The sequence below is a fragment of the Xiphophorus maculatus genome, chromosome 22 (assembly GCF_002775205.1).
Source record: "Xiphophorus maculatus strain JP 163 A chromosome 22, X_maculatus-5.0-male, whole genome shotgun sequence".
Taxonomy (NCBI): Eukaryota; Metazoa; Chordata; class Actinopteri; order Cyprinodontiformes; family Poeciliidae; genus Xiphophorus; species Xiphophorus maculatus.
Window position 1 is genome coordinate 18,468,775 of NC_036464.1, and position 26,764 is coordinate 18,495,538.

At 39.8% G+C, this 26,764-nt stretch overlaps 1 protein-coding gene across 22 annotated transcripts in view; it reads left to right on the forward strand.

The window, feature by feature from the left end:
* LOC102237123 (ankyrin-3-like) overlaps positions 1–26,764 on the forward strand; it is a 132,035-nt gene that overhangs the window by 10,121 nt on the left and 95,150 nt on the right. For 9 of the 22 annotated variants that reach the window (XM_023327320.1, XM_023327314.1, XM_023327326.1 and 6 more), the window contains exon 1: positions 25,587–26,104. The exons of 2 other annotated variants lie outside the window; for them this stretch is intronic. In XM_023327320.1, coding sequence (XP_023183088.1) covers positions 25,982–26,104 — 123 coding nt within the window. In that variant the 5' untranslated portion in view covers positions 25,587–25,981. Of the gene's footprint in view, positions 1–25,585; positions 26,105–26,764 lie in introns of those variants that run through there. 11 more of the 22 variants (XM_023327331.1, XM_023327332.1, XM_023327319.1 and 8 more) reach the window with 5 other exon arrangements.

Here is a 26,764-nt window from a genome sequence, read left to right on the forward strand (position 1 = left end):
GTGGTTCCCTAACCTGGTCCTCTCGTACCCCTGCCCTGCATGTTTCAGGTGTCTCCTTGACTTAAGAAAACGGGTGATGGCAGGACAAAGTGGCAGATGGATGGATGGATTGTCTGCAGTATTGTGGGTGCTGCCCTGGTTTGTTGTGAAGAAGGAGCTGAGACAATAATGAGCTTCTGATTTATTGGTCTGTATATGTTCTGACACCAGCCACTGTCATCAGAAATGGATTATGACCGAAGGAATAACAGCTTGGACACTAGCGAGTGATACCAGCTTATTTAGTAGAGGTGTCTGGATTCATCCTTGGACATAGGGTGCAAGGTTATATCCCTCAGAGGAAGCTCTGAGGGACATAGTCTCTGAGTCTGTGTGGCAATACATAGATGATATATGGATATACTTAAATGACATATTTTTGACTTAGGCTGTCATATCATGCCTGAAGTTTAACATTTTAGTCATTCTTTTGAGTTAACTGGTGTAGATAAATTCATACGTTTTGACTTATAAGCAGCTTTATTTCAGGATTTCAAATGAGATAATTGATTCTTAAGTAGGTCTGCAAAAAATGGCAAAAATAAAATAGAACACATTAAAAATTTTGTTACAAATGTGTGCTTTAAGAACCTACCTAGTGTTGAGTGACCTAATTTCAAGATGCACTTTTGATACTCTAGTGTCTAGAAAATTATGAAACTTATAGAAAGAAGAAATCCATTAATCTAAATCGGTCATGCACTGAATTTTGAAATGTAATCAGTGTAGAAACTTGTACATTTATTTCTTAGTTGTTTCTCAGTTAGTCAGCCGAAAATGGCTCTGGTTTATTGTTCTTCTGCTTTTGAAAGAACTGGTTAACAATAACTAACTAGTTCTATGAACAAGTTCTATGAAAATAATTAGACAGAAAGTGACGACATTAACATGAAGACGTTAACAATGATCCCATTATTCCCACCCCAGTTTCCACAGTGAAGACATCATTGTCAAGTGAAGTGAATTCATGTCTTGTCATTTTTGAAGTGCAAATTGATTGTACTTGCAATAAATATTCATTGAAAGCACTGTGGGTGCGAACAGAACAGATGACAGATTCAAACGTTATAGCTGTGACCCTTCCATGACTTCCATCAGGCCGGTGACATTTATGATGCTGTTCATAACTGAGAAAAGATCATTTACTGTGAAGGACAGTAAATGATCTCCCTCGTAGCCAGTTTTTGTTCTCAGGTGTTGTTTATTGAAGTAGTGGATGTATTTTGGGATCGGGAAAACTTCCAGTGGAGCCGTTCCAGATGGCTCACTAGTGCTTCCTCCATTGGATGAAGAATAAGAGCCTCTTGGAGAGTAGGATGAATAAATAAAAGAAAATGAAGTGAAGGGAGATGGCTGTCTCACAGCGAATCTGCAGTTTGTTAAGACCCTGCTGTTGAACTTCCTGCTTGAAGATGCATTTAACGGCAGGGTCCTGGATTTTCTGGATAGGAAATTGAAAATATTTAAGGGAGAACACCAAAGAATCAAAATGTGTGCTTTGTAATAGAAAGCAGATTGCCAGTTTGGCACGATTCAGGATGAGGCAGTGCCAGAAAACCAGGTGAGGGAAATATCCAGGAAACATGCCGTGCAGTGTTTATTAAGAATCACCCTTTCTGTGTTTAAATCTATATTTCAGCATGATTCTGCTTTTCTAAAGGCTATCTATATAATTCTGTTCTGGTGGTTGTTTTAACAGGCTGGGTTTGACTTATTTAAATAGCTTATCAGAATAAAAAGTGTTCTTATGTTGTATAAAAGATGGCTGCTTGATGGTGGGCCCAGAGATAGTCACCTTCGCTCTGGATCCTACATCCTACCTGTGTTCAGACAATACATGTCATTTGAGGTTAGAACAATGTTCACTTTCTTTCATTCAGTGACTCAGATGTTTCTGTGCCCAAGAGACTGCTGCAGAGACAACTTTTACTTAAAGAAGTTGTAATTCTCTAAATTTACATCATGCTTCACCTTTCTAGAGAAGTTACCCAGCCAGATTCTGATCAGTCTCTTTAGTTTATGTTCAACAATCCTCTGTTAGATAATCTGTTATGGTGCAATTGGAAGATTACATCTCAGAAAGTTGCCGAAAGGAGCAATAATCTGAATGCTTCTGCTGTTTTGTTTCCGTTGATTCATCCATGTTAAATACTCTAAGCTAGGCCATAATCTTCATGGTGCTGTGTGCTTCACATATATGAGAGAGGGTTTGCTAAACAAGAAAGGTATGTCAGTGTATTTGGCAAAACGTTTGAGAGAAGAACCCAGGAAATTGAAGACAAATTCAAAGCTCAACCAGAATTTCTGTCTTCTGATAACAGCAAGGTGTCGAGCCACTGCTCCTCCGCATTGAAATGAGTCAACTGAGATGGTTTCAGTATCTGGTGCCTCCCCTCTAAGGTTTGTTCAGGCACATACCACCCTGAGGAGACCCAAGGGACAGAAGCAGAAGGACTGCGTTAGTCTCCTGGCCTGGGATTGCCTTGGGATCCTGCTGGAGACAGAGAGGGATTTCTGTTTCCTGCCTCTTACCCAAAACCTGACTGAAGAGGATCAGGGTGTTAGTTTTTAAGGACAGAGTTTCAGCCACAGAAGTAAGACTTCCTGCGGAGTATCCGAAACATCTGGCTCTGATTTAAAGTTGAAAAAAAAAAAAGAAGAAACGATCGAATAACTGTTTTTACTGAAGTAAAAATAAGTTTTCTGATTACATAGTAGAGTTGCAAAGGAAGGTTAGAAAGGGTAAATGATTCCTTGAATGTAGCCGACTGTTCTGAGCCTCTTGCGAAAGATCTGTATTTTTTTGAAAAGAAGGTTTCCTTAGAACGTCATTGCCCAATGAAATATTGAAGTATTCATTTCCATTGCGATTCTTGTGTTTACATATCAGACGTTTTGACTTTCCATCAGCTGTCAACAGAGGCTCTGCTGTAAAACCCACCTTTTGTGTTGTAGATTTTGAAGATTATTTTGTGGGTATAAAATTTTTTGTTTGGTTTATTTTGGGGCAGCCAGCTCTGGGTTGACAGGCTTATCATGTGAGCCCTGAGGCAACATGACCTGAACTACAGTACTGTCACACCTTTTGAAAAATGGATTGAAAGGACTAGGTCAGGGGTGTCAAACTCCAGTCCTCAAGGGCCGGTGTCCTGCAGTTTTTAGATGTGCCACAGGTACAAAACACTGGAATGAAATGACTTAATTGCCTCCTCCTTGTGTAGATCAGTTCTCCCAGCCTTGCTAATGACCTAATTATTCCATTCAGGTGTGGTGCAGCAGAGGCACATCTAAAAGTTGCAGGACAGCGGCCCTCGAGGACTGGAGTTTGACACCCCTGGACTAGGTAGTCTAGAGCAGCGTTTCCCAATTCCGGTCCTCAGGCCCCCCTGCTCTGCATGTTTTAGATGTGCCTCTATTCCAGAGCAGCTGATTCAAATGATTGCATGACCATCAAGTGCTGCAGAAACCTGTTGATCACCCATATATTCAATCCAGGTGTGTAGCAGAAGGGAAACACCTAAAACATGCAGGGCAGGGAGGCCTGAGGACCGGAGTTGGGAAACGCTGGTCTAGAGGAAGGTGGGTGAAGATAATGGATGAGTGTCATGAGAGACGTGAAGGGGGGGGGACATTTTTTAAGAGATAAAAGAACATAGATTCACAACAGGTACTGAATCCTTGGATGTAAACCTGAAATAGCTTTTGTTCAGGATATTCCCTGGGGCCTCTGTAATAGTCACAAAGGAGGTGTCTTTACCACAGTATTACATAAGAAGAAAAAATGTCTCCTCAGTATTCTGGTAAAACTTTGACATTTGTTGAGTTTTATTATGACAGAAAATAAAAATCTTTCTCCAACTCATCTGCTCTCCTTTCCTCAGAGCAGAGGAGCCAGACAGATGGGAATCACTTGATATTGATATCTCAATTTGTGCTGAAGACAGACTAATGTGGCTTTGATTTGATTATGCGCCATGCGCTTCTGGGAGAGAGTAAAGGTGGCCGTCTGCTTTGTTTGGATCTGTCCTTTTGTTTGCCTTGAGATATTTTTGTCTGTGTTAAACCCAGATGCTTTCTGTTTCTGGTCAGTGACTGATAGTGGCACTTTTTTTGTTGTTTATGAGCAAACATTTAAATGTATTCTCCCATCCACCACCAATTCTGATAGTCACTGATTTCATTGCCTACTTCATTTGGTTTAATTAATTTACTTTTTGCTACACAGGCCAGAATCATCAATTGTAGGCCGCATAAGTGGGCTTTTTTTAATGAGAGTCCACCATCAAATGTGTAACTTTGAGAGGATGTAAATGTAAAAATTAAGAATTAAATTAATAGAATGTTTTTCTGAATGTTTGTTTTACAAAAAAATATATGAGTTATGATTGTTCAATTTGTTGCTTTACCAGAATCAGGCCAAACGGGAGTCAAACGGGCAAAGCATGCAAGTCTCGTGTGTGTTGCGTGTTTTGTTGTGTGTGTTTGCTGTAGAATGTCCCTGTGTTTTCCTGGACAGCAGCAGGGTTTCTCCTGGCCTGGGGTCAGAGGCAGCAAACACACAATGTGACAAACTCCAGCTGTGAGGGTGTGAATCTGCTAATGAGATAGCCCTTGTATGTGGTTGCACGAGTGTGTGTTTGTCCATGAAATGACCTGAATGGACATTTTTACAAGAGGTGATCATTGTCATTATCTGCAGCATCAAACACCGTAATGATGTTGCAGATCCTTCAAATGCTCTACAAAATGGGACATTTTGAAAGAATATCAAATATCTTGTTTACAAAATGTGTTGTTTGTTTCAGCATTGACTGTTTATTGGCTTATTTACAGTCATATTCAACAAATTAGAGTTTAGATGAGGCCCATTTGTTTAGACCTTTAGAAAATGTCAACCTTTAAGCTGGTATTAAACATACTTTTCATTAAACTCTGATTTCTGTATAAAATATGTTATTCATTGGTCTAATCATGTAATATTCGAATTTTAAATTGCCTGTTTTTTAAAACATGCAAGTGTATTATCATCATTATCATAAATAACATCCTTTGTGTGTAATTAATCCATATAATGTGTTAAACATAGCAATAAAGTTCCTGAAATAAATTGGCTTTTCAGTAATATTCAAATTTATTGAATAGGTCTGTATTTATGGAAAATCTTAAAGTCAACTTGCCTTTTATTCTTGACTCAAACGTTTTGAAAAAGTGAACTTGTAATTTGTTCACATTTCCAATCCAATATTCTTTTTATTCTTTTCACTTATTGATCCTGCTAAAGCTCACTCTAAAAAATAAAACCAAAGTAATTTTAAGTCATATTTTTTAAAATTTGATTAAAATTTTTTATTACTAATCTGTTTCTGTTAGCCACTCTAACATGGGAAAGACAACAGGACATGCCACTAAGGTAAAGCAGCTGAGTCAGTCTTCACCAGTCAAGAACTGTATAAAAAAAAAAAAAACAGCTACATACCTAGAAACGGCCCTCACGTCTCTACAAATAAAAAGCTTGAAAGATTTTCACCAGAATGGTACGGAGACAAAAAAGTTTTAGTAAGCTAACTATCAGTTGAATTACAGGAGAAGGCTTTTGTACAATTTGTTCAACTCTCCTGGGGCATGAAGTGGAACCATGTGCTTCGCAGAAAGAGGCTAAGATTCGGTTTTACTGCAACACACATTGCAGGTGGGTTATAGAGCAAAACAGTCCTTTCCAGAAGTAAGAAACATACTTTCAGCAGCTGACACCTGAAGAAGTTACTAGTCGGACCATCTGCTAGTGATGGTTTCAGTCCGACTCGTAGACAACAACAGCAACGGTTAAAATAAAACAGCTACATATTTGTAGATTATTTCCTTTATTTGTTTTTCAAATTAAAAAGTCAAGTTGAAATAATTTCTCAATAATTCTGTCCTAAACTGAACATTTTTTTGATCACGGGAAGTTATAAACATTGACTTGCAGAGGCAAAGAGCTGCAGATGTCTCCTGATGATTAAATGCGACTAAAAGGAGTAGGTAGACAGAGAAGGAAGGGTTGTCAAAGGCTGCCAATATGGTGAGATTCAGCAGAGCACAGAGGAAGTGTAAAATGATGTGATTGTGTTGAGAGGAAGCTGCGGGAGCAAGGAGGGGAGAGGAAGGCTCAGCGTTCACCCACTTGTGTCATGAATAAATCACTGCTGATATCTTCTTGGTGTCTGGCCCAGTGCAGACCAGCATGCTTTCATAGTTATAGCTCATCCCAGATGGCCTAGTTTACCCACAGAGAATAAGCCAAGTCATAATTTACCAGCTGGGGACTATTTCTGATTGCTTCATCCATCATGAATTACCCGGCACAACTGAAGTCGACCCGAGGACCCCGGTCGAACAAAGAGGGCGTCCCCTGCCGCTGGAATCACTTGAACGAAAGACAAAACAATCGTATGATAGGGGAAGCAGCTGAAATGCACATTTCAGAGAGCCGACAAAAAGTTATTTGAGTTCTGCAGCATGAAGAATTTTTCTAAAAATTACTGACGTTACATCCACAGCGAAGGGTGTTATGTAAAAAGTGAGTGGGAAGATGAAATCACTGCCAAAAGGGAGGGAAAAAAGTCAAAATTACAGAATAATAAAGTTTTGTCAGCACTGTAGGGCTTTGCAATACTGATGACTAAGTTCTGAGGGAACAAAAAGACACATTTTTTTCCCTCGGTGTGATTAAACAATGGAGACATCCTCCTCACTGCTCAGCACAGAGAGGGATTGAGTAGTTCAAGGAAGATCTAGGCTCTGCTGTAACTGCAATATTCGCCACAGCTCTTCTTTTGTCTGTGATTTAGGATCATTAACAGCTTTGGACACTAATAAGGTGACAGAAAGTAAAGGTGTAAAATCTAATTTGAAAGTCTGGTTAGGTCTGACTTTTTCTCCTGCAAGGAGCGGCTAAAGCTTTCTGATTTGAGTCGTGAACATCAATTAGGGTTTATTCACCTCCAAATATAGTATACAGGTGAAACTGTTGTAGTTATAAATGGATTATTATCAAACATCACCGAAGCATTTCATCAGAGGTGGCAAAAATGCCACTAATTCCTCTTAACTCTTCCTGATGACCTGCCTGCTTCAGCCATATTATTTGTCCGAACACCTTCAGTGGAAGTCTTGCTTTCTTCAGGACTGTACTCCTATTGCACTAAAACGATGCGCATCCCTTACAGCTTAAACTGCCCAAACTACCAAACACACATCAAGTGGAGTGACATCTTGTCCTTGATCGAAATGTCTTAACATAATGTTGACCAACCTTTCGCAGCTGGAGCAGCTTCATCTCCTCTGCAAAGGCTTTTCGCAAGGTTTATGGTTTTTCTTCCACAGGTCAGACGTTGATGTTTGACCCCTGGCTCACAGTCTCTAATTTATCCCAAAGATGAGGTTACCATGTCGACATTGGTGTGCCCTCACGGCGGAAAAGGATGGGGTCATTCTCAAACTGCCCCAGCAAAGTTGGGAGGAGAATGTTGTCCTAAACGTCTCGGCGTGCTGAAGGCAGGAGAATTGAACATGCTTGCTCAAGTATCCACTTTATTTCATGCTCCATGACAACCCGCTGCAGGAAGCCTGTATTAAATCAAATAACATCACCGCCCAGAACGTTTCCATATTATCACAGCTTCAATAACGGTACTGCACGGGTCTGTCGGTGTGTGCTAAAGCGCCTCCTTTCCTAACAGAAGAAAGCAGCTTGCTGCATACGTTACCAGCATAATCACAGTTAAGAGTTTTGCAAGGGAAGCATTAGTATTGATTCTGCACAGTCCAGAGATAATGTCCAGGTAATGTGCTGAGAGCTGGGATTCATCGGCAGCCATAAATGAGGAATCACAGGAAACAAAAAGCTCATATAAGAACAATAACATAAAGAAAAACATTTGAGACCAAGACATTGTGGATGTTTTTATTGACTCTTTTTAGGTGAATCATGCAAATTTCTTCATATTAGAATATCTTTAGAATTCATGTATTCTTCTGTGTTATCATGATGTAATTAAAGACGTTTTTTTTTTTTTTCCAAAAGAGATTAGTTCAAGATCAATTTACTGCTTTGAGGTTTCCCATAATGGTCAGAAACAGACCACAAAACAGCACACTTTTAGGAAGGATATTAAAAGACCAAATGTAGCTTAATATATGTGGCATTTAAAATAAAAGAAAAATCTATATGGTCATATGTTGGGAATGTAAAAAGGCTCCAGAGCTTCTGTAGTAGATTGCATAATGTTGAGATACTGCATATATAACTTCACCAACTAGAAATATTCACCTTAAATGAAAAATACAACATATCTTATGCGACACGTTTCTTCACATTGTTGATCTTAATTTGATCCCCTCTCATCTGTCTTTATCTGCTTCAGTTGCCAAAACAGAATCCCCCTCCTCCGGGCAATCGTTCTCTCTGGCTCAGCGGAATAAAACATTGTCCACTGTGTGACCTCCTTTCCTCCTTACACTTTCAGCCCATATCTGTTGCTTTTTTCCCCTTTCTTTCATTTAAATTTTTTTTTTGTTTAATCTTTTCAGTTACCTTTCTTGGTGTAATCTTTCTTGTTTTTTTTTTTTGGTTTGTTTTGGCTGCGTTCTCATTGAGACACGGACTAAAACCTGAAGGAGAGTTCCGTTTTCCCTAAAGAAGCAGCAGCTCACGCAGGAGCCAGGCAAAGAAAGAACTGCCTGAACATCAAAGCCTCCTGCCATTCTCGGCCTGCTGGAAACCCAGAGCGCTGGCCAGAGAATAGGTGAAGGAGTAGGAGGTTGGAGAGGGGATGTAAAATAGACATCTTCCAGTGAAAAGTGTCTCTTCTCCTCCCCCCCTCACTGCAGGCATGTATATATGTGGCTGTCTGCATTTCAAAGTATTCAGTTCCAGGCCTTGCGTGTGTTCGCTAGCAGCCCTGCAGCCCAGCATGTGGCATCTCGAACCTGCCTGCAATCAAACTCCTAGTGTTTCTCTGCATTGGAGTCTCAGGGGTGAGAAAGTTTTTCCATGGATAAATATAAAAGACAGTGAAGATCTTGACTACTTGGTTGCTACTGCTGTGCACACTTCTGATTCCCTTAATAAAACATTATTTCTCAGCAATTTTGACTTGTTAAAATATATTTCTAGCTTTTTGCCCAGACAACATTTTAATGACCAATGAACAGCGTCCTATCTTTTTTCTGTGAGTTTGTTTGGAGTGCTGATAACTGGTATCAGAGCCTAGTGAGTTTTCTCTCTGGGTATGACACATTGGTTTCCTTTCCTCTTTCTAAGGTAAGAGTTTGTTAAAACTACATGTAGCAATCTATGAGCTTCATGTCTGTTAACCGGCTGATTGCAGGTTGGCAGAGTGAGCAGATAGCTTGACTTTGTTTTAACAAATTGAAATCTGCTTATTGTGCTTTTGTTACTTTTATAAAGGGCAGAGCAGAAAGAGGGATGACATTTAGAAATACACACTTGAAAAAATACTATTTTTAAGACTGTGTTACTTTGTGTGTTATATTATTTAGCAGTAAGAGGAATAATTGCTTTCTTTTCTGTTTAAAATAGAAGCAGTAAGATGATAATCAAATTTACATTGAATTATTGCCTAGACACCTTCATACTGCATACTTCAGCTTATTTACTTAAGATTATGACACAGTAAGAATCTCACAACAGTTAATATCAAGCTCATCTTGTACCTGAGTACAGTGTTGACCTGTGATTTTATTACGCTAACACTTCTCTCTTCTTCTCCTGTTCAAGAACTTTAACATTATTTTGACTTTATTATTTACTATGTGTTTTAGTCAGTTTTTCTATAAATTTACAAGTCATCCCAAGTTTTTCCCACAACGAAGTATTTTTTCTTATAGTTTTTTTTTTCTTGTTTGCAATAAATACAACCGACAGCCATCCAGGTCAGATTTGGAGGTCTGTGTTTGTTCTTTCGCTCCCTCATCTGTCTGGGTGAGCCACTGATATTTTGTTATCTGCTCCTTTTGCAAAGCATTTGTCACAGTGATGTTGTACAGCAGAAACAACATACGGCTGTCTGAAACAAAGAGAAGATAATTCATAACTTCCCCATGTTAAGGAGGCATAATTATAGCCATCTGTTTCAAAGTGAGAAGTGAATAACAATTAAAACATTTTAGGTAATGGTTTTCTTAGTACAACTTAAATGATTGCAATCCCTCCACATCATCAATTGTTGCTGTTTTTTGACCCCAAAGCTGAACAAGAACTGTGCTGTTCGTGAAGGCAGCTTTTGCTTGTCCACAAAAGATAAAGCCTGCATCTATTTTCTGTTTTTGCCCTTTTCTTATTCTGACGTTTGAGGCCAAATTTGCATAAGCTAGAAAAAGACGCCCCATCCCTCCATGAGTCAAGTTGAGTTAAAATATAAAATACCTGACAGTTCCTGCTATAAGATATTCCACACACTGTTATATCCAATGTATTTCTTTATTGTCTTCTTCATTTAAATTTTTTTTAAAATATTGAAGACTGAAATACATGAGCCATCTGATGTCTATGTTCAGTCTGTAGGTTATAAACAACACTTGGATCCCAGGAGATGTCCGGAGTGGCATCTGTGAAATTCCAGCAGCAGGAAGCGTGTTTTTCCTAATGCCTTGTGATGGCCTCTTCGCAGCCTCCTTGTTTCCATGGAGACCAAAAGAGGTGTGGAGAATCCTGAATCCCCGATGTGGTTGCTGAGTTTGTCTGCCACTGTCGCTTTTCCATTCCTGTCTAATCCACTCTCTTTGCTTTGCATCATGACAGCACTGAATAAGAGGAATGCAGAGGTGTGTTATGTTCTGCAACCTTGAACCCTCATTGACATATTTGATTATTTAAACAATCAAAAAATCAACCCCTTTAAAAATAAGTAGGAAAAAATGTTCTTTTACAGCAGCAAAAAAAATCCTAGTGCTTCTGCTGTACACTTGCCCTCATTCCCGTCTAAATTGTGACCCTGTCTATCATTCCCCTTGTTCTCTTCAACAATGGCGCTGACCTGCTGTATTGTCTAAAGCCGCGTCCTCCTTTTCCACTGTGAGAGGCTCATTTGTTGATCTCCTAACCAGATTAGCGCTTGTCTGATTAACAGCCTCCAACCAGTAATGCTGCTTCCATCCAGAGAGTGGTTCAGGAAGGGTTTCGCGCTCTTACTGTCCCAGCTAAGACCGCCTGGCGACGTACAACACGCTTTCCCTTTTTGCACCTGATGAGCTTGAGGACAATGTCAGACCCGGGTGAGATTAGCTGAAGATGAGGGGGGCTGAAAGGGTGAGTTTGAAGACACAACCACAAGGGCTTGTTTGTTTTTCTTCTACTGTTTTGGGATTTCCAGAACAAGATATTGCAACAAAGTGACTTACACAAAGCTACCGGTACAATGTCAGTACTCTGGCAACCTGTTTCTGTGTTTGTGGCGTGACTGTAGGGTTACTTTCAGGTTGTGTTGGATTAATCGGGACTCATGTCTCGAACTTATCAGACAGATCAGGTGAGATAAGATTGTAGTGTAGTGTAGTTTTATTTACCTGGGTTGTGCATGAGATAGGAAATAGTCCCTTGCAAAAGCATTCATACCCCTTCTTTTACTTTTTGCCATGCTACAACTTAAAATATCTGTTATTAAAAAAGAAACACAGCAAAGTTGCTCATAATTGTGAAAAAATATGCAGTTTTTACATTTTTGTGTCATGAATTTGCATTCAGCCCACCTGAATCTAAACTTTTTAGACCAACTGCGTTTAGTGCTGCCAGAATTTTAGGGTATGTTTCCACCATCTTTGCGTATTCTTGTTTGTAAAATCCATTAAGCTCAGTAAGAGTACCTGGAAACAATCATTTTCACATCCTGAATGATGTCAGCCTCTTGCTAGCTCCATCCATCCTCCTCATCAGTTCAAACCAGCTTCCCTGAAGGAAAGCATAATGATACCATCACAACATAAGAGGCATTAGTAGACCTCTGAAGGTTATTGATCGGGCTGGGTATCAAAGTAAAAGCAGCTGACTGTAAAATGCCTTCAGTTTTGGATTTTATTTAAAAAAAAATTCATAATAAAATACACAAGTTTGAGAAAATGTTACATTTTCATTCGAGCCACTGCAGCCAGTTATCTCTGTTTAATAAAACCTAATCTTCACGACCAGCTTCACTTTGGAGACTTCTGGAGAAATACATTTTGTTTCTGAATTTTCTTATCATCAGATCAGAGTAAGATCTATCCATAAATGCATCATGCTTGGAAACCTTGGAGAAATGGATTCAGCAAGGTGAACCCAAAGAGTTGAACTGCAAAGAGAAAAGAGGTGGAACAGTAATCTGTTCCCCTTTTCTCCTAAAGGGCATTCACAGGGGATCAGGCAGATTGAAATTACTTTTTTTTTTACTCAATATCCAACTGCAAGGTAGTATTAGCCTTTGAGATACAGAACGGTAGGATATTAATGTTCAGGGGCCCCTCCATTTTCTTGGCCTTTGACTCATCACCTTTTCATTTCGGCCTTCGTCTGAGTTATAATGACAGGCTGGGCAGCAACAATGTAACAGGTGAGGACACAATGTGAAGGGGTTGAGGCAAGCGAGTTGCAGAGGGGGTCTGAAATGGAGAGATACACGCATCGCCAGACAAAATTTTCCTCCATGCGCCGGAGCCGGGATGACAACCATCGTGTGGGGACTGGGGACAACTGGCTGAGGGCGGGGAGATCGTGTATGTAGGGTTGTGTGTGTGTGTGTGTCCATCTGTGCATGGCCTTTGCAGCGATACTCCCCATAGTACGCCATCACTCAGACTGCCTTGCTGGAGTGACAGATCAGGAAATTTCCACTGATGTGGGACTGGAGCCCAGCTGGTAGGCTGGAGCAGCAGGGGAGGGCCCAGTGGAGTGAAATGAGAAGGAAAGAGCGAGGAGCGTTTGGTGTTGCTTATCAGACCTGCTGAGATCGTGCAGCTTTTATGGCTTACAGAGGGGAACACTGATCGGTTCGCTGCCATCTTTTCTCTGCCTGTCTCTGTTATTGCTTTTAGTGATAAGAGAAAGCGATAGCCTCTGTGATGAAGGCAGCATGAGACTCATCAGGCAGGATGACCATTTTTTCTTTTTTCTGACTAAAGATGAGATAAACAGAGGTTATTGTGCCACATTTATTAATTCTTCCTTGTTAACTTTTATGTTCTTGTAACATTTATTCACCATCATAGCTTGATGTTTGATGTTATGTAACGTTTTCAATGAATAAAAGGTAAGAGAAATGGTAACAATACATTTATCTTACCTAAATTGTAGTACTTTATTCATATTTTTCTTAATTTATATTTGATCTGATCCAAATGTATCCCCCCCATATATTTGTATGACAGATTAGTATCAACATCAGCACCACAGGCTGATGTTGAACGTCTTTTTTTTTTTTTTTTCCAGAACAATGGTGTTAATACCCCAGTGTGCTGTAGGGTGTGTCCTCCTATTTCTGGGTTTCTCTACTTATGAACACCTGAAACAAATAATTAGTGCTGAGGAGGCAACTTAGCTGTAATTAAAGAGTGAGGGATCAATTTACCATTTTATGTTTTTTTTGCTACTTACTAAGAATACATCTGCCTGTGCCTGTCATCAGTTACCAGACATTGTCTCTTCCCATTTAAAGTCATACATCTCCATGGATTCATACTGCTGCCACATACTTATAACAGATAATGTTGCATCCTTCTCTGCTGTAAGCCTGTACCTTTCCTTGTGCTATTTGGGCTCAGGCTTTTGTCACTTTGATCGAATGCATGAATGCTGCTCCAGGTCAGATTAGACGTTTTCAGTCTAATTTAGTCTTTCTATTTCATGCCTCATGAGTAGTTTTCACCGTCCTGTTGAATGGACTGTAGTTGCTTTGTGAAAGCCTTTTCATTTAAGAAGACATGGATAATTTATACTTACCTCATAAAGAAAAGGTAAGAATGATTACGGTCCTTGGATCATCCATGGCGGTTGCCTTCTAATGACTCCAAGGACTTTTTATGAAGCAAAGCTCTCCACTTCGGTTCTTTTACCTTAATGTGCCAAATAGTTATTTTTTTCCTGTAATAAAAATCCTGTGTTGCTTTTCAAAAAGGAATTCTTTAAAACAGGAGATTTGTAAATGGTGAAAAGAAGGTGATCTACACCCTAAGTCAAATCTGTTTAATTTAAATTCAGTACTCTTTCTCCTCATTATGACTATACCGAAGATCTCTTCAACAGTGGCATTTCTAGAGGGCAAGGAACAAAAGAATGACCTATAAAAATACAAAATAAACAACAGTAAAAAACAGAAAAAATATTCCATTGTTTAATATTTTAAGTGAACCAAAGAGCCGCTTGTTGCTCAGAAGCTGCATGTTTCTGACCCCTGATCTAGCAGGTGATCCTTTCTTAATATGTCTGAAGCTAAAAGTGAATCACTTTCATTAAATTAAAACTGTAAAGTTAAATTATAAATTAAAGGTAACAAATTAGCTATAGCTTTCCTCATTAGAAATTGATTTTTTATAAATTTTTTATTATGTCTTTGGCACAAGGGTCACAAAAGGGGCCAGAACCAGTTCTACAGGGACACCGTCCCCTACTGGCCTCCTTCTACAACTGCCTATGCTCCTTATTTTCACCTCCTTCTTGGTGGAGTTTAAATTGACAGAAATCTCCTGCACCACTTTTGGTATGTGAAAGGAGTTGACATTTCCACCACCTCTGATTTGCCCTACCCTGCTAACCCAGGTCCACACTATTCAGTGGGTGTGTGCATGCATTCATGCATGATGATCATTGCAGAGGTGTGAGAAAGATCAAGGCGTTGGATACATATGAGCCAGACTGTGGCGGCGTTTTCGGGAACAGCATCTAAATGCCTGCTAATGCCGTTTGCTGCTTCGCTGTTAAACTGCAAACACAATTAGCTGATTTATGTCCATTTAAAACTTCAGCAAGCTATGTTGGTAACCTTTACATGCAGTCCAAGTTCCTGATACTGTATCAGATAGAATGTCAAGCGTTTGGCAGCGCTTTATAAGAAGTGGAATGAGCTCAGCGTAGTAGAACTACATTTCCATCACGGAGAGTCTTCTGTCTGGATAGTGAACATCTCTGGCTGACAGTTCAGCTTCCCTTTCCAGAGGATGGAAATGAATCCTGCATGTGATAAAACGCTCTAGCTGTTACTGCGACCGGGCGCAAGGTTACAACCGGAAAACCTGTGTTTAATTCCAGGCTTCGTGTTACACACGCCATGTGACAGAAAACACCGAACATCGTCAGGAGTGGAGAGTGTGATGTGGAGGTTAGGGGTGGGATGATGGGCAAAATCCATAAAAACCCACACTAGGTTTTTTTGCTACCTCATCTAGTGATGTGTAATTTGAACGAAGGCAGCTTGATATTAAGCACATGACTCATTTGGACAGATAATTAAGGGAAATTGCACACATCAAAGCATGGTTTACTTCGTTAGCAACGCATCAAAGCCTTACGTTTTCTGCTCAGGACTTATAATTGCTTTCCCCCACCCCCACTAAGAAAACTTGTTCTTAGTTAAGATGGTAATGGATAATACTTTATGTTAACTATGTTATTTATGTAATAAGTGTAGGGCTACATTTGGTGCACTGGACAACTAACTGAAAATTCATCATTGTGTCTCTTCAGAAAGATTGTGAATTTCTGTTAATGAGAAGTCAGTACTTCTAATGGAGTCTAGTTATCATCTGTTGAAATTTTATATCTTTCTGTACAGCTGGGGAAAGTTGCATAACTTATTTTTATTTTACCAAACCACAGAGACAACAATGCTGTACATGTTGTGTGTCAAGTTGCCATGACATCCAGTGTAATGGGAAGAAATTATTATGAGCTACTGGCCTGACGTTACCTTTCTGGTGCAAGGCTTTTTGAATTGTGTGGACTTAACTAAGGGTGTGATAGGATCTCGTGGCAACACATCTCAAGATATTGAAACACTGTGATATTTCTCATCAAAGTGAAGTCTGCTACGTAGGACGATACCCATTAGCTGTTGGCATGGGAGTTTATATGGTGAAGTAAGTGTGAACTATCATCACTGTTCTGGGATATGAAGATCACCCTGAATCTATGTTAAGACTCTTTTTTATGGGTAGAGTACAGCAACTGATTGCAGAAACATTCGAAAAGAAAACCCTTTAGGAGAAAATCACTTTAAAATTGACAATGTTTATAGTACCAAGTATAAATATGTACATCTGCTTCAGCGCTTCATATTGGCGCCAAACTAAAAGTCTATTCAACACATTAAGAGTTTGACCCCAGATCTGAACTGGATATGTTTACATTAAACAGAGATTCACACACACCCAAAACACTTTTTCAGTGTTTTTTGTATTGGAACTACTACAGAACGAGAGTTCTTTGGACCAGAACTTATGAAATCGCGTTTTGAGCTGGATTAAGAAGTAAACGCTACACAGAGACAACTAAACTAGATTTTTTAAATATCTTTCCTGACATAGATCAAAAAGATCAAATGGAGTTGTTGAGGTGAGGTAGAAGGTAATATTTGCCTTCTAAGTGTAGAAGCTTCAGTAAATGTACCTTTCTTTGTTTATGATTGGTCTCACAAAGCAACATAAGTCTTTCATGTTTGATGGGCCTGACTGCTTTCCAGGTGGTTGTTTTATGTGTGTGCATGCGTTTGTGTGAGACTTTTATTTGGGTCTGGCAGACTGCGCAAGAGTGAGCAAGGCTCCCCAGGCACAGTGCCTCTTGGCACAACTCTATAATCCCATCATGACCGCGAAACTTGACACTGGGGAGGATATTCCACTGGCCAGCAGGTTAGAGCGACGAGCACGACTGAACAGACAGCCACTTCTTACAGTTAAAGTGACAGATTCTGTTTAAATATGCAGAGATTCATGCACACTCCTGCTTCTTGTCGGCTCGACACAGAAGTTTGTGCATGCAAGTATTTACAAACTTCATCCGGAAACTGTCCAGTCCCCTTATTCATACAGATCTATATGCAGTTATGCGCACCCTCCCAGCCCATTTTGTAGTAATGAACAACCCCTATTGCTGAGCGGGCTGTGAGATTTTGGGCACACTGAAAGCATTACACCAGCACTTTCAGGCATATGGCATGTAGACCCACTGATGAGCACACACATATGCTGCTTCACATGGAAGGAAGTCACTGTGCTTTGCCTTTGATCGGGCTCCAAAACATAGAGCAGAGCACACAAAGTACAATCTAAAAATATAGATTTAGGTTGCATTGCACAGTGTCGAAAAATAAACCAATTTCCAGTTTCCTTCGGTTTTATTAAAATAGGATATGGTTTAAGAACACCCTAACAAAAGCTCCTACAGCACTGCAGCAGCACGTCTACATCATTTCAACCCGAGTTTCACATTGGAGGTTTGCTAGCTGGAAAAGTGGAGGAAAATCTCTGTAATAGATAGACTGTGCACTGCATGTTAGTGTAAATATTAGACTATAAAATAGATCACAACCAATGTCTAGGCGACTTTTACTTTGATTATATAATCAGTGGTTACATAACTGTATCATCAAGTGAGTCAGCTCTGCTTCAGGTTCATTCCTGTTAAAACTGGAATTTCCTTTCCACCGTCACCATATGCATACACTTAGCAAGAGGTTTATGCAAAGAGTACAACACAATGCAATAGTCTGCCCTCTGTGACAATCTGCTTGTTCAGGAAGATTTCTGCAAAGTCAAAGCCTTTTACTTATTGGTATAATAATAAGATTTATGTAACCGTATTGCTTTAAGACTAGGATTTAATTGGAATGAATGAATTTGACGTTGAACTTGTCTATATGATTGGATTGAATTGACAATAAATTAATTGGTTTGGGAGTTATTTTGTTTCTTATAAGGTGGCTTGAGAGGACATTAGTTGTAAACAGGTGCTATGTAAACAAGTCAATTTGAACTTAACTGAATTAAATGAACGAATGTGTTCTTTAACCATTTCTAATCGACTTTAATAACTCGGTAGAAAAAGAAAAATCCTAAAGATATTTTCTTTGTCTCATTGATTTTAGCTGTTTCCAATGCCTCTTTAAGAAACATCTTTTAAAACAGTTCAAATCTAATCTTTTAAAACGTTTTTTCTCTAGCCCTACAGCAACCAGTTTGCAGTCGCTGTAAGAAAGGTTTTACTGTTTTAAAACAAAATTGTTTTAAGCGTTTTAGGCACCTTCTGTTGATGTCATCTCAAGAAAATGCTGATGCTTACTCTTAGATTTCCCAAGGGCCTTTAAACCTCTGACTATCAGAGGTTTAAAGCTGAAAAGGAAAAACTGGATCTTTCGTTCAGCTATCATGGTATGAATGAACAGCTGTATACGTGACTGTATATGCTTTGTAGAAGATTCTTATATATTTTATAGTTTCTCTGACTTATTATCGAAACAACCAGCTGACCATGAAAGCAACTTTCAGTTTTTTTCCCCTCGGACATAACTTCTACATTGAAGAGAGCCGTCGTCGCTGCCTGGTAGTGAGTTGGTATGGTGTCTTCACCGGTCAAGAAAATTGCAGATATTTGAGTTTCAGAAAGGCCGGACATTGGTGGTCTAGTCAGCTTATAATTTCTTTATGGATCTCTGAGATCCTGTGCCATCCTCTAAGCCAAAATGCAAGTGTTACTTATAAAATCATTGACTCTCTATGGTAGAATGAACAAAAGTACTTTGCTTCAGTTGAAAAAACGTACAGAGATATAACCAACATTCCAACTCATCTGCTATGTTCATTACAAACCTTTAAAGCAGCTGGTTTGCATCTCGCCCTTGTAAACCTACTGCAGTACAGTAGGTTGATATAAAGACGCCTGTGAGCAGCAACACGCAGGGTGTGATCGCGCAAGGCCAAGTATTACAGTTTCCAGCAGACCGTGAAATTGTTTATTCTTCTGCTGCCATTTTCTGTGTGAAATGGGAAGAGCTTCTCTTTCTTCCGCTGCACAGTCATCACAGTCAGACTGATCCTTGTTTCAGCTAACAAATTAGCTGCACATTCATTACAGCAAGTGGGTAATCAAAGAGGGACGCTGTTTGATATTGGCATTGTTTGGATGTTGTCAGGAAAAAAGCTGATTATGTTATAGCTGACTTTTTTTCAGTTGGTTTATTCAGGATGCTTTTTTTGAATATGAAAATAATACTTTGTATAAAATAAGTATTTATTATTATTATAATTTTTTTTAACCTTTACTGGTTTTATAGAAACATTGACTTCTTCTGGGTTTCAAAATGAGGTAAAAGTGAGATATATGTCACTCTGTCAGAGTCCTGAAAAATCAATAATGGTTGTAGAAAGTGATTATTATTATTATTATTATTATTATTATTATTATTTGGATTAATTAATTATTAATTAGTTTCAATCTAACTCATGACACCCATCTCTGCTTTTTAGATCATGTCAGTTACATTGTGTATATGTTATGTGGGTTTAGTTTGATGCCAAAGCGCCATCCAGTTATCTAATAAGTCCTCTTGCAGCAGTCTACCATTTCATCCTTGCAGACCACTTCACACCATGGAGTAGACACTGCCTTTCTGCAAATGGGTGTGTGTCTTCAGCTGTAAATCTCTTTCTGCCCCTCAGTGGGGAAACCAAGCAAGGACATTTTGATCTTGTTATGAAGGGCGCTGCTTGGTTGTGTGACACATATTTAGGTAGGTTATTGGTGGCTAACTGGGTTAAAGCGCTCGTCTAATGGCATATTTTTTCTTGTCCGGAGGGGAGACATTACAGTAATTGTGATGATGGAGTTGTGGAACATGGGGGATACTGAGAGGAGTTTAAGTAAAGAGGGTCAGTGATTTGAATGGATTTGTCCGTGTAACATAATAAATGAGTTAAAAGCAACACTAAATATTTTTCCTTCATGTCTAACCTTCCTGTGTCACTCTCGAGTGACAACTCGCAACACACACTGATGGATTCTTCTTGAGTGTTTTATCGGAATTTGCTCTGCGATTTTCTGTTTTACATCTTGACTGGATTTCTAAAATTAGAGATTGTTCAACTCTGTTGCCAAAGCTATAAGTTTTACCTTTACCAGAGTCCCTCCTGGTACGTTTACCTTTAAGGCAAGGGCAAATGAGTTACGGGGATCTATTTCTAGTTCCATTTCTGTTCATTTATTTGTGTGGGTATTGTAAATGTATCACATCCTCATTCCCTTTGTTTTTTGGACTGCAGTTGTTGAACACTAGAGGGCAGCATAGCACTAAGAATTTGTTTCAACTTTCTCAGCCAAACACGAGATTCCATTTCCATCAGTTCAGAAACAGTTTCTGGATGTTTTAAACGCATAAAACTTGACCAGCTGTAAAATGATCATCTCTCTTATGTATAACCAGGCACATGAGAACTGTGTTTGTGCAGCTGGAGAAAAATCTAATTGAACCTAAAACAAAAACATCTTTATTCTCCAACACTGAAACAAAAACATACTAAACAGCATATTCAAGTGATTCCTGAAAGCTTTTTCACACATTAAACAAAGTAGTGTTTTTTACTAACCAAACATTTCCAAGAGTACGCTGTCAGTATTAATATTCATCATTTATTTGTTACCTTTTAAGTGAGTCGAGAAACTCAAACCCGGACAGATGCATTTGCTTTGCCTGTTCTTGCTGGTGTGTTGGGTTACACTGTTTTTGTGTATGCAGGGGTTTAAAAAGGTCACTGACAGCAAAGCTGCTGTTTGGTGTTGCACCCGTAGGAGTCGAAGCAGCAGGAGGCAGACACACGACATACGACGATCCCCACAGACAATGGACTGAGTCAAACAAAGTAGCATCAGGGACATCTGGACACACATGAAGCGTTGACCACCGATCAGTGATCGTTTTAAATACCCTGTTTATCGCGTGACGACAATTTGCCGTCTGAACTAATTTCTTTACTGTAACTATTGAACAGCTTCAATCTTTTATCAGCCCTTGTCTTGATATTTTATGGTATTGATTTTCAGAAGTGTTTAGTAGATTGTTTGATTATTGTTTTTATGTTATCGTTGATGAATGTAACGGGTCTCTTGCAAATGAGACGATGAGTCTCGTGAGATTTTTCTGTATAAATAACGACTGAATAATAATCTAGGTATACAATGCTTTAAATGGGTCATTATCAGTTTTTAAAAAGTTTTTTTATTCAAACTAAAGCCTTTGGGGGAACTACAGTAAAAAAATTTTCTTGGAACTGTATCTATCCTTAGTAAATAAGCATATCAAACCATCACTGAGGATTACGTTCTTTCAAAATGTAGCAATTGGAAAATGGCTGCAGTTCTTCACAACTAAATTAAAATGACAATGTCCTGAAAAATGCAAATATAACTTATTTCTGTAGTTGTGGTCGTTTTATCCCATCTTTGTGTGTGGCCTTGTGCCCAAAGAAAAGTGGAAAACATCCAATTCTCTTCCACTACTTGAGTCTACTGTCCTCCCGCCAACTTTGCTCCATAGTAGTAGTGTTTTTTTATTTTTTTTTCTCTCTTTGCCGGCAAAAGGCTGGCGTCTGGAATCTAGGCCACCTTGGCAGTGACTTTTACTACAACTGTTGGATCAGAGTCGGGGGCTGATGGTGTTAATTGAGTTTTTTTTCTTTCAGATTATTTGTTGAGATGCTTTAAAATAGATAGAAAAGAACTTATCATCACATTATTTGAAGAGACATTCCCAAAATTCTTTCAATTTTGCACAATTCCTAGATTATTTTTTCATATACTCGTGATTTGTTTTTGTTTCCAAATGATTATTAGATACTTCTTCCACCTCCCTGCTCCCACCCATCTTCTTGCCTCTCCACGCTCCTTATCCATCCATCCTGTCCTCCCCAGAGCCATCCCATTGGCCCTCGCCTAGCAACCGCATGATAATTTGGTATAATGTGACACCCCCCCGATGCATGATAGTAGATAGGGGTTGTAAGTCAACATGCGTCCCCCCCTTTTATAGCCGGTGGCTTGTGCTCGTGTTTGAAAGGGAAGACAAATGAACTAGGGAGGCTGAATACATTTGAGGGAGAGAAAAGGGGATTTCACGCTCACAGCGTTACATGACTGGTGTCCGGCGGCTCAACCTGTCACCTCGTTCCCTGGAGGGCTGTTTTCGCCTCTCTTTACCCCTAAGCATCTGATTGTCTCTTTTCTTATTCCCAGCTTCTCTCCACATGGCTCCAGTTTAGTCCATATGTACATGTGGAGCCACGAACAAATAAAATAAAATAAAATAAAAAAGACAGATTTAGCGCAGTGTGGGCAGGCAGGAAACGAGGCAGCCTTTTTACATCCAGAGGACCCAAGCATCCGTAGGTACTTCTGACACGCAGGCAGGCAGGGGAAGGAACACAAAGATGGCTGCTCCATCTGTCTCCACGCTGCTGTGTCTGACGTGAGCACGGCGGCTGTGAAGGACATCGTGATGGAGACATTTTTTCATTCCTAGTGTTGCTTTTCTTCCTCCCCTCCATCTATATTTTTATTGCTTCTTTGTGGGGTAGATTATTTTTCCTGTATATTCCTTGTTTTTAGATGTTGTTACTTTTCAACAACAAAGAAATGATTTAGCAAACCAAAAGCTCCCTGGATCCTGCTTGACCTTTTTACTGATCTCAGACGAGGTGACCATTTTGAGACTGCAGAGAAACACAGCACCAAGGAGTCAGAAATCGTGGGAATAAGCTTGCTAGTTTTTAAATGATTCATTTATTCATCTCACAGAATTATTTATGACATCATGACGAGTTTGTTCATTTACTGGATTGGCTTTTGAGTCGCTCTGTGATTCATTGAGTTTTTGGGACATTAATAATAAGCATGTGAGCAAAGACTTAGACACACTCTCAAAGGCAGAATGTGTTTATAATCTGCCGGATTTCTCCTGTCATTGGAGAAAATCCTTGTTCTCTTGTTGTAGTTTCTCCCTGAATCCGTTTATGTGACACTTTCTTTATTCTTGCATATATACATACGTATACAGAAAAACAGCACAGATTATGTCTGTGTTCATTGTGGCATCTATTAGTGGGTGGGATGTTTCAAATGAACCCGTTGTCCTCACACAGATTTTGGAGCAAATTATTGAGTGAGTCTGGTAACTGCAAAATTGAGGTACTGGCTGTTTTGGACATTAGCTATTAAGTGCTTTGCAGTCCTTCTCATTCTCTTCCAGATCTTTTCAGGTCTGAGATGATGTGATCTGCTGCGGTACGTTCTGTACCTACCATATGTCATTTCAAACACACATGGACCTACGTTCACATGTCCACTTGGGGATCCTTTTCCTGGAACGAACATAATTTTCTGACATGTTTCTTATCTCTCCACATTTCCACAGCATTCACCAAAAAAAAAGAAGAAAAATTAACCCTGATAAAAGGCCATTCTTTCCATTAACTTTAACTGTTATAGCTTTTTAAAATATCAAGTGCTATTTTAGAGAAAATGGGGAAGCATAGAGTAAGCTCTGTGGATCCATAACAGCTTTTTAGATGACAAGGTTCTGCTCATGCTCCTGCTTTGTCTGGTTTATGGGCCTTTTTGATGTGTGTCTAAAGCTGTGGCTATTAAGTATCTGTAAATATTACAAACTTCCTCTAAAGTTGAATGAATTTTAATAGGGTATTACACTATCAGCATAGTGGATTTATTCTAAATTTATTACTAGATTTTTATTTCAAGTGCAACTGTTTCTGCTCTTACGTTGCCTCTGAGGTATAGTAGAACATGTACACCACCTCGTTGCAGATGAGTGTTTGACTCAGGGTAAGTCAGGGGTGTCAAACTCCAGTCCTCAAGGGCCGGTGTCCTGCAGTTTTTAGATGTGCCACAGGTACAAAACACTGGAATGAAATGGCTTAATTACCTCCTCTTTGTGTAAATAAGGTCTCCAGAGCCTTAATGACCTAATTATCCTATTCAGGTGTGGTGCAGCAGAGTCACATCTAAAAGTTGCAGGACACCGGCCCTTGAGGGCTGGAGTTTGACACCTGTGGTGTAAGTGATTAAGCGTCGTAGCTGTGACAATATCATTGTTTATGTTTTTTACCACTGGAAACTTCAGCTTTTAGTTCTGCAGTGGAGTAATGGGCATCCATCCACTTTGAGTCTCTGTCCATATAGTACTCTGGTGTGATGGCAGAGGTTCTGCCTACTGACATAAACTTATTGATCCACAGAGGATTTGTTTAAAAACAGTAAAAAGTTTAGACATTCTTAAATTCACTTTTACAGTCAAAGTTTGTTTGTTCTCTCTGTAAATCAGTGGGTTCTTCTGGCTATTTCAGAGTCAGAAAAAAAAGGCGTGCTTGTGAGGTTAAATCGTCTGACTAAACTGCTCTTAGATTAGGGGTGAGGGCGTGTGTGTGTGTGTGTGTGGGTGTGTGTGTGTGTACTGTACTTGTCTGACTGAAACACAGGTGTGAGTGCCCATGTTGGTCATATTATGTTTGTATTATGCTTACATACAGTACATATTGGTATATAAAGAAGCACCAAACAATGATCGACTGGAAGGTCAATTTGTGAATGCCTGATTGTTTTCTCTATTCTTTTCATGCATCAAGACTAAGAACATCCATTATTTACAGACTACAAACACATTCACAAGCAGCCCTTCCTGTAATTAATTCATTAAAGATTAGGTAAGTTTAAATGTGACTAGTCTCCAAATTCCTTCATTTTCTGTTGAATCAAAGCTACTGTCTTTAACAAAGAACCTGCAGCACGTTCTTTCTTCTGTGTGTGTGTGAGAAAAGTGGAAGTGCACACAACCAGAATCTAGAGAAATGTGTTTGGGTATCAGCCAGGAAAAGCTGGATCAGTGCATTTCTAGTAACATTTCTTATTTTGAATAGTTGAATGTTTCAGACAGACTCCAGCTGGCTTTCTTTATACATCTGAATTCATGCTAGCTGACTCTGTATGTTTGCAGACAGGCTTGTTGCTTGGTGTGTGTGTGGAGCGGGGATGCGGGGGGTGGAAATTATGTGCATTCAGTCTTTTTCACCCGTGTCCTCTGCGTATTTCCCCCCCTCCCATCCCGTTACTTGGTCACCTCCACCTTGCAATCTGTGGGGATCGTAGCACACACACTACTGTTGCTCCGCCACCTCCTTCCCACTCCCGGAAGCAATGCCTTTGGTTCATTCATACACTTACTACCACTCACATGTTATTGTGTGTTTTGTTGGGTTCTTTTTTTTTTTTTTGCATCTCTTTCATACGTTCTTCCCTCTCAGACTCTGGACAAATACATTTATTGCTAGCCTGGCTGAAGGAGAAAGCAGCAATAATGTCAATTTCAAAGAATGGTGTAAAAAGGGAGCATTGTTACCGTGGAAACCACTCCCCTTGCACCCCTCCCTCCTCCCACCGTCTTTCTCCTCCCATCCACCTCTGTGCTGGTGATGCTCGCGTCTCTTCTCTCTCCACCCGGTTTGTCCTCACCTCTCCTGGACATGCTCCTCTCACACTGCCAGCGGAGGATACACGAGGAGGAGGAGGAGGAGGAGGAAGAGGAGACGAGGAGAAGCAGCTGCCTCTTCTCTCCCATCACTCCATCAATTTGAAAAGAGCAGAGCAACAACAACAAAAAAAAAAACGAGGACACACAGGATTTACTTTCATACTTGCAAAAAAAAAACTAATAATAATAACCCCTACTCTTCCCCATTCTCCTTTTCAAGGAGGGCATTTTTCTTCCCTTTCCCCCCCTTTCCTTTTCTACCCCGATTTTTTCCTCTGAGATCCCGGTTTTGTTTTTGCCACCAGCAAGCCCCTGAACTTCTCTGGGATTTCAGGTGAGGTGCGCGTGTGCAGTGTGTGGTGCTTTCCCGTCTTTTTTCACTACCTATCATGGCTCACGCGGCCTCCCAGCTGAAGAAGAATCGGGGGGAAGTGGATGTGAATGCAATAGAGGACGAGAAGGAGAAGCGGAGGAAGAGCAGGAGAGCGTCGTCCCGGGAACAAAAGAGAAAGGTAACAGGCGAGGGCTGGCCGCCTGGTCGGGCTGGCTGGCTGGCTGCTGGTGGCTTCATCTGTTCTGCTCTCTGTGTCGCTGGAGCGTAGCTGCGTGTACGTATGTGTGTGTGCGGGGTGTGTGTGCGTGTGTGTGCTCATTAAGCTCCATCGGAGAGGTTTGGAGGACTCACGTGTGTTTATTCATGGATATGTTCTTGTAAGTGTATTATTTGCTGCTGGCTGCCTAATTATGTGTACTACATGTGTTATAATAACTCTTTCATAAGAGCAGGTGCGTTAAATGTTGCTGCGTAACTCAATGTCAAAACTATTGGAGGTGCAGCGATCAGGTTTTTTTTTTTCTTTCCCCTGGCTTATGCCGGTTTCTGGTTCTCTTTGCGATCTGACCAGTGGATTCCGATTTTGACCTTTCTGACGTTTTCTTCTTAAACCTACGTCCTTTGAAAGAGAAAAGAATTTGTCATATTTTTTTTAAACATAAGAAAAAAACTGCAGAAATCTACATGCTTTTGGGTGATGCAGGTGACGGACTGTAGATTGTGGAAATTTTTACTTTCAATAAATGTGATTAATCAGGAAAAAAACCTGGTCCTTTCAGTATTTGATCTGCCGATCATCAATCAGAGTAAATCAAGGAGAAATTTTGATAGATGAAGT